At 36.9% G+C, this 13,763-nt stretch overlaps 3 protein-coding genes across 3 annotated transcripts; all 3 read left to right on the top strand.

Annotated features, from left to right (window-relative positions):
• Nucleotides 1-1,154: 1,154 nt before the first annotated feature.
• On the top strand, nt 1,155-1,674 carry GCK72_000269 (uncharacterized protein; the record flags this gene model as incomplete). The annotated part of the gene is made up of 3 exons (XM_003092471.2): nt 1,155-1,211; nt 1,254-1,385; nt 1,441-1,674. 3 exons carry the CDS (start codon nt 1,155-1,157, stop codon nt 1,672-1,674), a joined length of 423 nt encoding a protein of 140 aa, XP_003092519.2.
• Nucleotides 1,675-3,706: 2,032 nt separating this feature from the next.
• GCK72_000268 (uncharacterized protein) lies at nt 3,707-8,327 on the top strand (the record flags this gene model as incomplete). The annotated part of the gene is made up of 4 exons (XM_053722376.1): nt 3,707-3,757; nt 4,502-5,040; nt 7,313-7,505; nt 8,169-8,327. The coding sequence occupies 4 exons, from the start codon at nt 3,707-3,709 to the stop codon at nt 8,325-8,327; spliced, it is 942 nt and encodes a 313-aa protein (XP_053591021.1).
• Nucleotides 8,328-10,019: 1,692 nt separating this feature from the next.
• Nucleotides 10,020-13,085, top strand: GCK72_000267 (uncharacterized protein; the record flags this gene model as incomplete). The annotated part of the gene is made up of 5 exons (XM_053722375.1): nt 10,020-10,646; nt 12,002-12,120; nt 12,179-12,284; nt 12,758-12,819; nt 12,872-13,085. The coding sequence occupies 5 exons, from the start codon at nt 10,020-10,022 to the stop codon at nt 13,083-13,085; spliced, it is 1,128 nt and encodes a 375-aa protein (XP_053591020.1).
• Nucleotides 13,086-13,763: the final 678 nt, after the last annotated feature.

Genomic DNA, 13,763 nt, shown 5'->3' with positions numbered 1-13,763 from the left:
ATTCCACGAGTTACTGAAAAATAATGAAAAATGGTGGAATTATATGGATTTAGACGGAAAAATTGACGAAAATAAGGTTTTGAGTGTAAAAAAATCGATTAAAATCGCGAAAAATCAACCTAAAACTGGCTAAAATGACTGAAATTTCGAAAAATGAGATATCGACTCAGAAAATGAACTTTTTATCGATAAATCATGGCTTTTTAGCTGAAAAAACCGGTCAAAATCGCTTAAATCGGCAAAAAACACTCAAAATCAACGAAAAATCAATTTTTTCTCGATTTGCCGAAAAATAGAGTGAGCAAGTGAAGCTCATTACGAAATTAGTGACATTTTTCATCAATTTTTCGGTTTCCACGACGAAAAATGAAGTTCTGTGCGAATAAAGTGCTGAAAATTGTGTTTAAATTATTATTTTTGAAGAAATTCGGCGAGAAAGTGATTTTTTACAAAAAAATTCTGAAAATCAATTTTCCGACGGAATTTTAGGTTTTTAAACGCAAAAAATTAGATAAAACTGATAAAAAAATTCGTAAAAAAAAAAGCTGAAAACACCAAAAACTTGAGAAAATCACATTTCCCTGAAAAAATAGGCGAGAAAATGGTTTTGAGCTGAGAAATTCGATTAATCAGCATCCCGTTATTGATTTTCCATTTTTTTAATGACAAAAACCGAGTTGATCTCCAAAAAATGCGCGAAACAGCCAAAAACGGCCAAAAACGCAAAAAAATTATTTGAAATTTCGAAGACGGATTATCTTTCGCAATAATTATCGAAAAATTCCTCGTTTTGGTATCAAAAATTCGAAAATTTTCGTCAGAATTCGAAAAAACTGAAAATTCCGCATTTTAAAACCTAAAAATTACCGATTTTCAAGCGTTTTAGAATATCAGAAAATTTGAAATAAAAATTTTGCGCCGAAATTCGCACTCTCTCACCGCGGAGACGCAGAGAAACAGGCGGGTTTAAAGGCGCATCGTCGCGCCGAGACACTCGAATTCAAATTCGTTCGGTTTCCCACAGTGTGCGGTGGAGCGCGTTTGCTGACCACGTTGGGAAATTGCAAAAAAAAAAGAATTAATAGAAAAATGCACATTTCTCATTGATTTTCAACCAAAATCGCTGAAATTTGGCTCAAAAAATTCACAGAAAAATGCGGAAACCCCTATTATCCATCGGACTGTCTCAGTTCGGCTTGAGCGTGTTGCAGGTAAAAAAGAAAAATTTGTAATTACAAAAAAACATTTTCCAGACTCTATTCATGTTCTATTACGTCAAAGTGTACATAAATCAGTTCCATGTGAACACCGCGTGGTTTAACATTGCACAAACGCTTTTTATGTTCTGGAACACGATAAATGACCCGATTTTTGGGTATTTGCAGGTAGAAAATAGGGTTTTCGCCTGAAAAAAAGGAAAAAAAGTGAGATTTTTCCCAGGAAATCCGTGGATCCTGGCTAAAAAACCGGTTGCTTGTCATCAAATGGCTCTCCCCACTACTCGTCGCCTCATTCGTCTTCATGTGGATTCCATGGGACACCTCGGGCTCAGATTGGGAGGGAATTCATCTGATTCTGTCGCTTTTCCTCTATGACGCTTTCTTAGTGCTATCGGAGTCGCGTGGGGCGCCCTTTTCGCTGATACCACACGGAATCAGCCGGCGGTCAGGGTGAAGGCGTTGAAATACTCGCAAATCGCCATTTTGTTATCCGTTTTTTCGATTGCGGTGACGGAAAAACTGAGTTTAAGCCTGCAGGTGAGTGTTTTGGGGGTTAAAAGTGGGAAAAATGGGAAAAATCGCAGAAAATCTGGTCTGTAAACGATGAAAAGTGAGATTTTCACAAAAAATATCATTTAAAAGTGCGAAAATCGAGAATCTTAGTTTTTGCGGAAACCAACTTTTTCTCATAAAAATGGTGAGGAAATTCAATTTTTCTTATCAAAAATTGGGTTTTTTAAGCCAAAATTCGATTGAAATTGCAAAATTTCGCTATTTTGGATAATTTTTAAGCGAAATTCAGAACAAAAACTCTTTTTTTCGCTAACTAGAACAATTTTTGGGTTTTCTGATCGGAAAATATTCTGAAAATCATCCGAAATCCATTTTTTAGCTCATTTCAATCTATTTTCCGCGGTTTTTGCTGGAAATTCACCAATGTAAGCGCGGTGAACTCTGAAAATATCCGAAAAACACAGTCTTTAATTGGAAAAATTGAATTCCCACACCATTTTCATGAAAAAAGCTGTTAAAAATGCGCTGGTTTTCTCAAAAATTGGACAAGAATATGGATTTTTATCGATTTTTCGAATTTTAGAAGATTTTTTTGTGGAAAAATTGACGAAAATCTCTTTTTTATTATTATTTCTCAGGCAACTCAATATCAATCTAATTAGACGCGGCATCAGTTAGATTAGCTTGAATGTTGGCATGATTAGATTAATGCCGCGTCTAATTAGATTGATGAGCAATCTTGTAAGATTAATGCGCCGTCTCATTAGATTAGGGTGAAATCTTGTGTAACTTGTGATAAAATTTGAAAGTTCTTTAGGTAAAAAAGAAATAGTAAATTTACTCAAATTAAAAACAAGAGTTTTTACAATCGAAATGTACAAAAAATATAGAAAATAATACAGAAAATAGAAATTAGAAACTAGTCGAAAATCCATTGCAATGGAAGTGGAAAAAGTCATAGTTGTTTTCTGCCCCGCTGCTGTCCATTGTCGTCCACTCAGCGAATTTTGCTGTAAAATGAACGAAATTACCAAAAAACTGTTTGATTTCGGAACTCACAAAAGACTCTTTTTCGAAGCTTGTGTAGAGAGCGCTGATGTTGAAGAAGTAGACATTTATACCTGAGCAATGAACTATTATGCACGGCTAATTGAAAGCGATACAATTTGCTTACCAAAGAATTTATTCATGATTTCATCGCAATGTTGCCTTTTCTTCCAAACCAAATTGAAGTCGTGGAAGAGTGAAGACTGCAGTTGAAGACTTGAAGAGCCATAGAAACCGAAAAATACAATTTTTAATTATGGAAAATCGTGAAAAAGTCGATAAAACCGCAAACGAAATTAGTTTGCAACGATTTCAGACTTTCGAGACATAAATAGAGAATTAAAACTTAGAAAAAAAAAACATTAAAATAAAATTGAAAGAAATTTTGCGCGTTTTGTACTGACTTATTCTTAGATCCTTGGCGCGAACGAAGTGTGCGCAAGCAAAATCCACTAATCTAATGAGATTGAGATTAGATTGATGCGGTTGTAGGATTAGACTGATATTGAGTTGCCTGAGTTTTCACAAAAAATACCAAATACTACATTAATTTTCGACTTTTGAATCGGAAAATTTTGTGGAAAAAAATAGCGAAAAAACGTATTTTTTGCTCGAAAACACTGCAAAAATCTTCTGAAAATCCATTTTAGCTCACTTTTCGAGCGAAAAACCTTGGAAATAGCTCAAAAATGAGCTAAAAATGGAATTTCAGAAGATTTTCAGAATATTTTTGAGGAGAAAATAAAGTTTTCGCAATATTTTCCGATCAAAAAACCAAAAAATTGTTCTAGTTAGCGAAAAAAGAGGTTTTGTTCTGAATTTCGCTGAAAAATTATCCAAAATAGCGAAATTTTGCGATTTCAATCAAATTTTGGCTTAAAAAAACCAATTTTTGAAAATAAAAATTGAATTCCCACATCATTTTCATGAGAAAAAGTTGGTTTCTCAAGGAGAATCTTCTTTCCAGTAGTTCTATGGTGAATTTTCAGCTATCTTTCCGCAAAAATGATCAAAAACATGGATTTTTATCGATTTTTCGGATTTTAGATGATTTTTTTGTGGAAAAATTGACGACAATCTCTTTTTTATTATTAGAAATACCAAATACTACATTTTTCCGAACGACAATCTCACTTTTCAGCTTATTTTTCGACTTTTAAATCGGAAAATTTTGTGAAAAAAAAATCGCGGAAAAACTTTTTTTTTGCTCGAAAACTTGACTTTTCGAGCAAAAACCTTGAAATATAGCTTAAAATGAGCTAAAAATGGATTTTGCGATATTTTTGAGCAAAAAACCCAGATTTTATCATACTTGTCAACGGCCGAAACGGGCCGACACGGGCCGGCCCGTAACTCGCGTCAAAATGAATATTATGAACTGAAAAATATACCAAAATGTAGATCTCGACGAGTTCTTTGTCACTGATATAATACGGACCGGATGACTATTCGTTAATGTGCCGCGGACCGGGCTAGAATGGCTTTTTTGGCCATTTTCGCGTTTTTTGGCACTTTTTCCCGGCCCGCGGCATATTAACGAATAGCCATCCGGCCCGTAGTAGGCCGCGGACATAGAACTCGTCAAGATCTACATTTTGGTATATTTTTCAGCTCATAATATTCATTTTGACGCGAGTTACGAGCCGGCCCGTTTCGGCCCGTTGACAAGTATGGATTTTACCAATCTTTCAGCTCAAAATTAGGAAAAATTATTATTTCAGAACTTCAAAGTGTTCCAAGGGATCTGCCTGGGTGCCGCTGTTCTCTCCTTGATTTGTCTCTGGTTCGCAGGTCAAATCGGCGATAAATCAATCGATAAACGATCAGAAGAACAAGATCTCCACGAATTCCTTCTGGAAAATGAGCCAGATTCAGAAAAATCGCCAACTTTCTCAGAAAACGTCGAGAATTCAGTGAAATTAACGAAAGAAATCGTTTCGCAACGTCAATTTCTGGCGATTGTCTTCACAAATTTCTTCCATACCGCCCGTAGTATTGCCCATATGAATTTCGCGTCGATCATCACTGAAATCGTCATTCCCCAAGAGATTTTGCCATCGGGATCCGTCAAATTAAGCCTTTTTTTCATGGTTTTGACACTTGGACCTCAATTAGTGCTGATTTTTAATGAGAAGTTAATTGCGAGAGTCGGCGCAATTAATGTGATATCTATCAGTTATATTGTATCGTTTTTCAGTGGATTTTTGATTATTTTGGCTGGAAATCCCTATATGATTATGGCGTTTATGTTGGTCGATTGGTGAGTTGAATGGAAGGATTTTATATTTCAAAAATCAGCGAAAAATATAGAATTTTGGACGATTTTCATGCAGAAAACTGGGTTTTTCAGCTAAAAACCTCAAATATTTGGGTAAATAACTGAAAAACCAGTAAAAATATGGAGTTTTGGGCGATTTAGACTCAAAAACTGAGTGTTTTTTTTTTCTGAAAACTCAAAAATTAGCGATTTTTCCTAAAAACTGAATTTTTATGTCCCAAACGCCGTACTTTTGAAAAAAAAAAACGAAATTTCAACAATTTTTTTCGTCAAAAACTTCAGAAAATAGTGAAAAATCATAGAATTTGAATTTTTAACTAATTAAGAAATTGTGATCCGTGTTTTTTACTGCAAAACCTGGAAAATTGTTTAAAAAATTGGGATTTTTCCAGTGTTAAGTTAAAAGTTTGTTAATTTAAGTCTGAAAATCAAAATAATACGATCTTTCGCTGTAAAAATCGGGATAAAAACGATATTCTATTTATATGCTAAACATCGCTCTAAACGCTACAATTCCCGATCTCCCTACCAGTAAAGAAACATTTTTTTGGATATTAGCTCGACAAACTTTTGACAACCGCGCTCTACCGAAACCGACGGAAATTGTGTGCGAAATTGAGTGACGCCGAGAAAAAGAGACATTTTTCAAGGGCATCACGGTGGAGCGCAGTTGTAATAACTGTGCCGAGCTAATAATTTTTTTGAATTTCGCGCTATTTTATGTTAATTTTTTGGCAAATACTCATTTACTACCAATTGCTCATTTACTACCTTACTCATTTACTACTTCAACTCATTTACTACCAATTGCTCATTTACTACTTTTACTCATTTACTACTTTTACTCTTTTACTACCGTTTGCTCATTTACTACTTCACTTTTCACCACTCTCTTAGGCTTAGGTTTCTTAGAAATTCGGAAAACAATTGACAAATACGATGAATAACCGTTTTCGTCAATTTTTTCCAAATTTCTAAGAAACCTAAGCCTAAGAGAATGGTGAAAAGTGAATCCCATCATATCGCTCTAAAGTAGTAAAAGAGTAAAAGTAGTAAATGAGTAAATGGTAGTAAATGAGTTGAAGTAGTAAATGAGTAAGGTAGTAAATGAGCAATTGGTAGTAAATGAGCAGGTAGTAAATGAGTATTTGCCTAATTTTTTTAGAGCGCAGTTGCTTCATATGGATATTGTATGACCCTGTGGATACCTAAAAAGAGCCTCCGTGCAAGAGATTCTCCGCGCGGTCGTGTAGTCCTCTCGGACAAGATTTTTACCCAATTCCTTGTTTTCCAACATTTATATCGAAAAAAAAGTAGAAAAACTACAAAAGATTGTTGGAAAAAGTAAGAAAACGAGGAATTGAGTAAAAATCTTGTCCGAGAGGACTACAACTTTAGAGGCGCACCCTGTAATAGAGGCGCACCATCAATACGTTTGAAATATTTCTACTGGTTTTCAACCATTCTTTTTCAAAGTTCGTGAAAAAAAAACTGAATAAAACCTTCATTTTCGTTCAAAATACTGCAAATTTTGGGGTTTCCGTGTAATTTTGACAGAGAAAATGTTAGTTTTATTGAAAATTATTCACTTAAAAGTTGAAAAAATAGCCAGACGAGCAGGTTAAAAAATAGAGGCGCACCCTCTATTAGAGGCGCCCCTGTAATAGAGGCGCACTTTTGGAAGGAGGTTGAAAAATAGAGGCGCATGCGCCTATATTACAGTTTTTACGGTATACGTCAAAAATAAGTTTCTCAGAATTGTGGGGGTACTCGATTTTAGAACTCGGAAAAATAGAACTGCGACAAAATAAAACTGTAACAATATATAACTGACTAAAATAGAACTGCTACAAAGTGGAACTGAACAAAATGGAACTGCTACAAAATAGAACTCTTCCACTGGTTTTGAAAATGCTTATTGGGCTTATCTAATATAATTTTATATAGTTTTTTGTTAACTATTAAATAGACAAAGACTTTATCTTCATAAAATAAGTGTTTTTAGTCGACTTTTCTGCTCGAAAACTGGTTATAATTCGTCTTAAAATTCACGAATGCAAACGCGCTCCATTCGAACTAGAGTTCTATTTTGTAGCAGTTCTATTTTGTAGCAGTTCCATTGTGTTCAGTTCTATTTTTGTCAGTTCTATATTGTTACAGTTTTATTTTGTTGCAGTTCTATCTTTCCGAGTTTTAAAATCGAGTACCCCCAGAATTGTAATTTAGATCTCGAAAAACTCCCTCCAATTTCCAGCATAACAGTGCACACGATAGCCCCTTTGTTCAACATAATAATATCTGATTTCGTTGATGACGACGCCCGAAAAAACAATCGTCCATCCGGTATCCCGTCGATTGTGTTCAGTCTAAATGCACTATTCGTGAAACCAGCTCAATCGGTCGCCCCCGTTGTCATTGTGTATCTGTTGAATCAGTCGGGTTATCAGGTAAATCGGGAAGAGAGAAAGGGAAATACTGAAAATTCCGGAAAAATCCCAATTTCCCACTCGAAAATTGTCAAAATCCTTAATTTTTAGCAAAAAAAACGGATTTTTATAGAGTTTTTTTTCAGAAAATGGGATTTTCCAGCCGATTTTGATTGAAAAACGTCTCAAAAATGACACTTCCCCGGTTAAAATTCCAATGAAAAATACTCAAAAAATCTCTCGGAACCGCCAATTTTCAGCCTGAAAATAGTCAAAATTGGTAGCTGCTGGCCGAACTTTTTGTTTTGTGTTTCTAGGCCACCGAAAGTTCTTCCACCTCACAAAAAACTGTGCGGCAGTTGCAAAATTATTGTAAAAACAATTTTTCGCGACTCCGCCTCTTTTTCCCCGAATTCAATTTCCCGCTTTTATGGTTCCTCGTTTCTCCCCAGTTTGTGGGATCTCTGAATAAAACGGACGGGTGGAAGAACTTTCGGTGGCCTAGAAAAACAAAAACGAAAAATTCGGCCAGCACTGACCAATTTCGATCATTTTCCATTTTCGGGGCTGAAAATCCGCGGTTCCGATGCATTTTTTGGGTATTTTTCCTAGAAATGTCGATATTTTTCAACAAATTTTGAAATGAATTCTCATTTTTCCCAAAATTTTCTTCGATTATTCCAGGAATATCTAAAAACGAAAATGGAATCCGCTGATCTGAAGAGTACAATTCTCCTGATTCTATTCATGACACCATCTGTAATCGGAGGAATTCAATATATCATTATGAGGTCGATGTACAATTTCAGACGGCCAATTGTCAGAAGTACTCATGTCGTCTGATCTGATCATTTTTTCTGTATATTTTGATGGGTTTTATTGATTTTTCTGTGATTTTTATCTTTTTTTTCTAAAAAATCGGAAAAAATCCGGTTTTTTTTTGGCTTTCCGGTTTTTAAATCGTTCTAGTCTTAATATGAAGGAAACGCGCTCCGTCGCACAGTGGTTGGCACGATGCCAAGAAAGACTCGGCTGAGCGCCAAATTCAAATTTTACGTTCATTTGTCGTATCTTTCTATAAAAACCGCAACGCGCGCGCAACGCGACTCGAAATTTGCGTGCGCGTCGCGGTTTTTCATAAAAAGATACGACAAATGAACGTAAAATTTGAATTTGGCGCTCAGCCACAGTGCGATGGAGCGCGTTTCGCACTGTGGTGATTTTATTTATTTATGTATTCACCTTTTCCCCCCCGAATGTCTTCTTCTTCCCCATTTCCCGGTCTCTTTTCCATTCTTTGTACTGTGATAACCCCCCTGTTTACTCTATTTTCGCCCTATTTCCCCTCTAAAAATTGTACATAAAACGATATCAAAATGGCTCTTTTTCTGTTGCTTTCCACTTATTCTTGTCACGTGGCTGTCCGACGTTTATACCTTATTTTCGCTTACTTTTCCGTTCCTTTTTGTACCTTTTATTGAGTTTTTACGGTGTTTGGTGTGGATTTACGGGCGTAAATCGACAATAACTGGTTTCACTTTGATTTTTTGCTTTAATCTACACGAAAAATGAGTTTTGTTGCCTAAAAACGAAATTTCGATGTTTTTGGTGTGGATTTACGAGCGAAAACCGCGTAAATCGACCGCATAATTCTCGAATTTCAGTTAAATCTGGTGTTACGTAGATTTACGAGCGTAAATCTACATAAATTTGAAAAAATCGGTTTTGGCGTGGATTTACGGTTTGATACTGATTTCGGTGTCGATTTACGAGCGTAAATCGCTTTTTGCGTAATTCATCGAAACTACAGTATGATCAGTTTTTGAACGGAAAAAAGAAAGCGATTTACGCCCGTAAATTCACACCTAAATCGGAATTTTACAGTACCTCAGTGTGGATTTACGAGCGTAAAACGTTATTTTGTTCAGAACGAATCACATCATTATTTTATGCGAATTTACGGGCGTAAATCGACACCAAGAGATGTTCTGGTGTAGATTTACGCCGTAACAGTAGGTTTAACTGAAATTCGAGAATTTTGGGGTCGATTTACGCGGTTTTCGCTCGAAAATCCACACCAAAACATTGAAATTCCATTTTTGGGCAACAAAACTCATTTTTCGTGTAGATTGAAGATGTAAATCAAAGCGAAACCAAAAATTGTCGATTTACGCCCGTAAATCCACATCAACCACCGTAAAAACTCTATTTAAGTTACAAACGAAAAAGGGAAGATTACGGTAACCTATGGGTACCGTAATCCCTAGGTTACCGTAAAACCCGTAAATCGAACATCTCGAAAATCTGCGTAAAACGACATGAAAATGTAGATTTACGCTTGTAAATCCACACCAACCTGCCAATTTTTTGCCGGATCTTAGTGTGGATTTACGCGCGTAAATCTAGAGAATCTCTCATCTGAAACCACGAATTTTTCAGTTTACGGGCGTAAATCCACACCAACCTTCAATTTTTACCAAAAAAATCGATTTTAGCGTGTTTTTACGCCCCGTAAATCAGCATATTTCCAGAAAAATGCTAATCACTCTAACCCACGCGGCGAACTCCCTGAAACCCATCATCCCGTGCTCTCTCCTCTCTCTCTCAATGGTTCCATTCGCCTCGTGTGCCATCGTAATCGGCGGTGTCTCGTGGATCGTCCCGAGACGTTTCGCCGAAAAAATGGACAATATTTTGTACAAATCCTACATGAGATTATGCCTTTTTGTGTTTGAAAATCTCTCCGGTGTTGAGATTTATCTTCATGGGGGCGGAGCCAGTGGGGGCGGAGCCTCCGTGGTAGATCAAAACGGAGCGCCCGAGAATGCTCTATTAGTGTCCAACCATCAATCCAACGTCGACTGGATTATTCCGGTGATTCTGGCGGCCCGTCACGGCGAAAACGGAAACGAACAGGCGTTCCGTGTGATGGTGAAAAGCTCGATTCATTTGGTTCCAATGTTCGGATGGTATATATTCCAACACGGATATATTTATGTCCGTCGATTCGGAGAATTCATTGGGGCGCCCGTGTTACGCCAGTTGAAATGGTTGAATGAGTCGTCGCCCCCGTTTTGGTTATTGATTTTTCCCGAGGGGACTAGATTGTCGCCGAAGAAGTCAAAGTTGGTGGAGAGTAGCAATCGGTTTTTGGAGGCTAATGTGAGTAGGACACAGATCAGCGGAAAGCTGACGACGTAGAGATTCTGAATCTGTTTTCAGAATTTTTCTAGCGTCAAAATGGGCGGAGTTATGCTGAAATCGCTGTAACTACGCCCATTTTGAGGTTAGAAAAAATCTGAAAACAGATTCAGAATCCTCACGTCTTCTAGATTTTTTGTCAAGTTATTCATAGCTAAAAAGCTGACGATGTGAGGATTCTGAATCTATTTTCAGACTTTTTCTAGCGTCAAAATGAGCGGAGCTAGAGCGGTTTTAGACAAAAACTTACATAACTCCGCCCATTTTGCTCATAGACAAATTCTGATTATATATTCAGAATCCTCACGTCTTCAGCTTCCTAGTGGTAAAAAATTGAGGTTAATGCAATCGCGCTCTACCGCAAACGGTGGTGGAAGTCACTGAAAGCGCTGTAGACAAGTTCAAAAAATGGATTCAGAATCCCAAAATCTTTCGCCTTCTAGTCAATTCAAGCTTAGCTGAAAAGCTGACGACGTCAGGATTCTGAATCTATTTTCACACTTTTTCTAGCGTCAAAATGGGCGGAGTTATGCAAGTTTTCAGGCTGAAAGTCACTGAAAGCGATGTAACTCCGCCCATTTTTCTCATAGACAAATTCTGATTATAGATTCAGAATCCCCATGTATTCAGCTTCATAGAGGTATAAAAATTTAGTGCAAAACACTGCAAACGTCAAATTTCGTCGTGTACTCCTCGTGGACAAGTTAGACTTTTCAAATTTTTCGTCAATTTTTGTCGTTTTTAGATGATTTTCATTAGTTTTCTGAGTTTTCCCGATGTAATATGAGTGTTTTCAACTATTTCTCCCCAAAAAATTGAGAAATTTTATGAAAAATCGAAAAAATATTTTGGGTTTTTTTTTTCAAATGTTTAACTTCAATAAATTCTGTCAAATTCACGATTTTTGTTGAAAATCGCTGAAAAAATGCTCAATTTACCAATAAAAATCACAAAAAACTTGGAAAATTGCTTAAAAATCATCAAAAATCACGATCCAACTTGTCCACGAGGAGTACACCACCGTTTGCGGTGGAGCGCAATTGCATTAACCTCAATTTTTTATCTCTAGGAAGCTGAAGACGTGGAGACTCTGAATTTGTAATCAGAATTTTTTGTCTGAAATTATCTGAAATCGCTGTAACTCCGCCCATTTTGAGGCTAGAAAAATTCTGAAAACGGATTCAGAATCCGCACGGCGTCAGCTTCTTAAATAGACTAGTCTAGAATCCATTTGTGTAAGTCATTTTTGCTGCATCAAACAAAAAAATTCCTGAATCAATCCCTCTTCCCATCCAAAAACCGCCCGTTCATTTCAGGGTCGCCGCCCGCTTCATAACGTGTTGTGTCCCCGAAGTGGCGGATTACAATTGGCACTCGACAATTTGTCGACACTTGACGCTATCTATGATGTTACGGTTATGTATGGACAAATGAGGTTAGAGACGAGAGAGAGAGAGAGAGACGCAGACAGAATATGCTAATCCATTTTATAGAATGGCCGGACGACGGGGTCTCGCACCGGGAATGTTCGATTTCTGTTGTGGACCACAGACGTACAAACAGTTGCACATTCATTTGGACAGGGTACCCATTGAAAAGGTAGAGAGAAATTTCTGGAAAATCTGGAAAATCTGGAAAATTATACTCAAAATGCGCTAAAAATCATACATTTTTGCACTAGAGCGCGTTTTCTCTACTGAAAAATTTGAATTTTTTGTGAAAAACCTCACTTTTTTCGTGATTTCGGCGTTTTTTTAAAGGGTTTTGAGTATCCAGCCAGTACCGTGCGGCATATTGCAGAAGTGGGCGGAGCTTAACTTTACGTTTTCAAAAAAGCAGTTTCTGAGCAGTTTTGAGAATTTTTTGGACTGAAAATTCGCATTTTTGGAGAATTTCCAATGGTTTTGAGTAGTACGCCAAAAAACTGCAAAAATCTAGGGATTTAAAACTCACGTTTTTGGAAACGCAAGAGCAGTTCGGTGGAGCGCAGTTGTAAGAACAGTGCCCCGAGTTAATATGTTAAAATAGTTGCGAAATGTCTCCAGTTTCAAAACGTCCTTATTGGATTGCAGGTGCCCAAAGAGAAGGTGGCACTTCGAAACTGGACGATTGATCGATTCGAGCGGAAAGAGAAGTGAGATCTCGTGTCTGAAATATGACTCATTTATTTTCTCTTTAAATTTCAGAATAATTGATGAATTCTATTCCTCCGAAGACTTCTCCTCATCCCAGACCGTCCTTCCATGCGTCCCCATCTCCCAAACCCTTCCGCCGACTCTCTTCTTCTCCGCCGCCCTTATCGCACCGTTTTTCAGTCCGACCGTCGGAAAGATATACCTGATGACGATTGCATCGTCACCACTGTTAATCGCTTGGTTGCATATTAGGAGATGTGTTTAGAGTTGTTATAGTTGTTATAGCTGAAAAGCTAGAAGACGTGGGGATTCTGAATCTGCTTTCAGATTTTTTCTAGCGTCAAAATGGGCGGAGTTATGCGAGTTTTTGTGTGAAATCGCTGTAACTCCGCCCATTTTGACGCTAGAACAAATCTGAAAACGGATTCAGAATCCCCACGTCTTCTAGCTTTTTAGTCAAGTTAGGTCCAGTTAAAAAGCTGACGACGTGAGGATTCTGAATCTATTTTCACCACTTTTTCTAGCGTCAAAATGAGCGGAGTTACAGCGATTTCAGTGAATTTCAGACAAAAACGTACATAACTCCGCCCATTTTGCTCATAGACAAATGCTGATTATATATTCAGAATCCCTATGTTTTCAGCTTTCCAGCGATATAAAATTTTAAAATTTTAGCAAATGCGCTCCACTGCAAACTTCAAAATCCGTCGTGTACTCCTCGTGGACAAGTTTGACTTTTCGATTTTTCGTCAATTTTCGGCGTTTTTTGACGATTTTCATCAATTTTTTGAGTTTTTCCGATGTAAAATGGGTATTTCCTACAGTTTCTCCACAGAAAACTGCGAAATTTAAGAAAAATCGATAAAAAAAAATCTAAGTTTTTTTTTTCAAATCTTCACAATTTTTGTTGAGAATCGCTGAAAAATGCTAAATTTACCAATAA

Source organism: Caenorhabditis remanei, chromosome I, assembly GCF_010183535.1.
Source record: "Caenorhabditis remanei strain PX506 chromosome I, whole genome shotgun sequence".
Lineage (NCBI taxonomy): Eukaryota > Metazoa > Nematoda > Chromadorea > Rhabditida > Rhabditidae > Caenorhabditis > Caenorhabditis remanei.
Note: the sequence above shows the minus strand (reverse complement) of the source record. Positions and strands in the feature narration are given on the sequence as shown.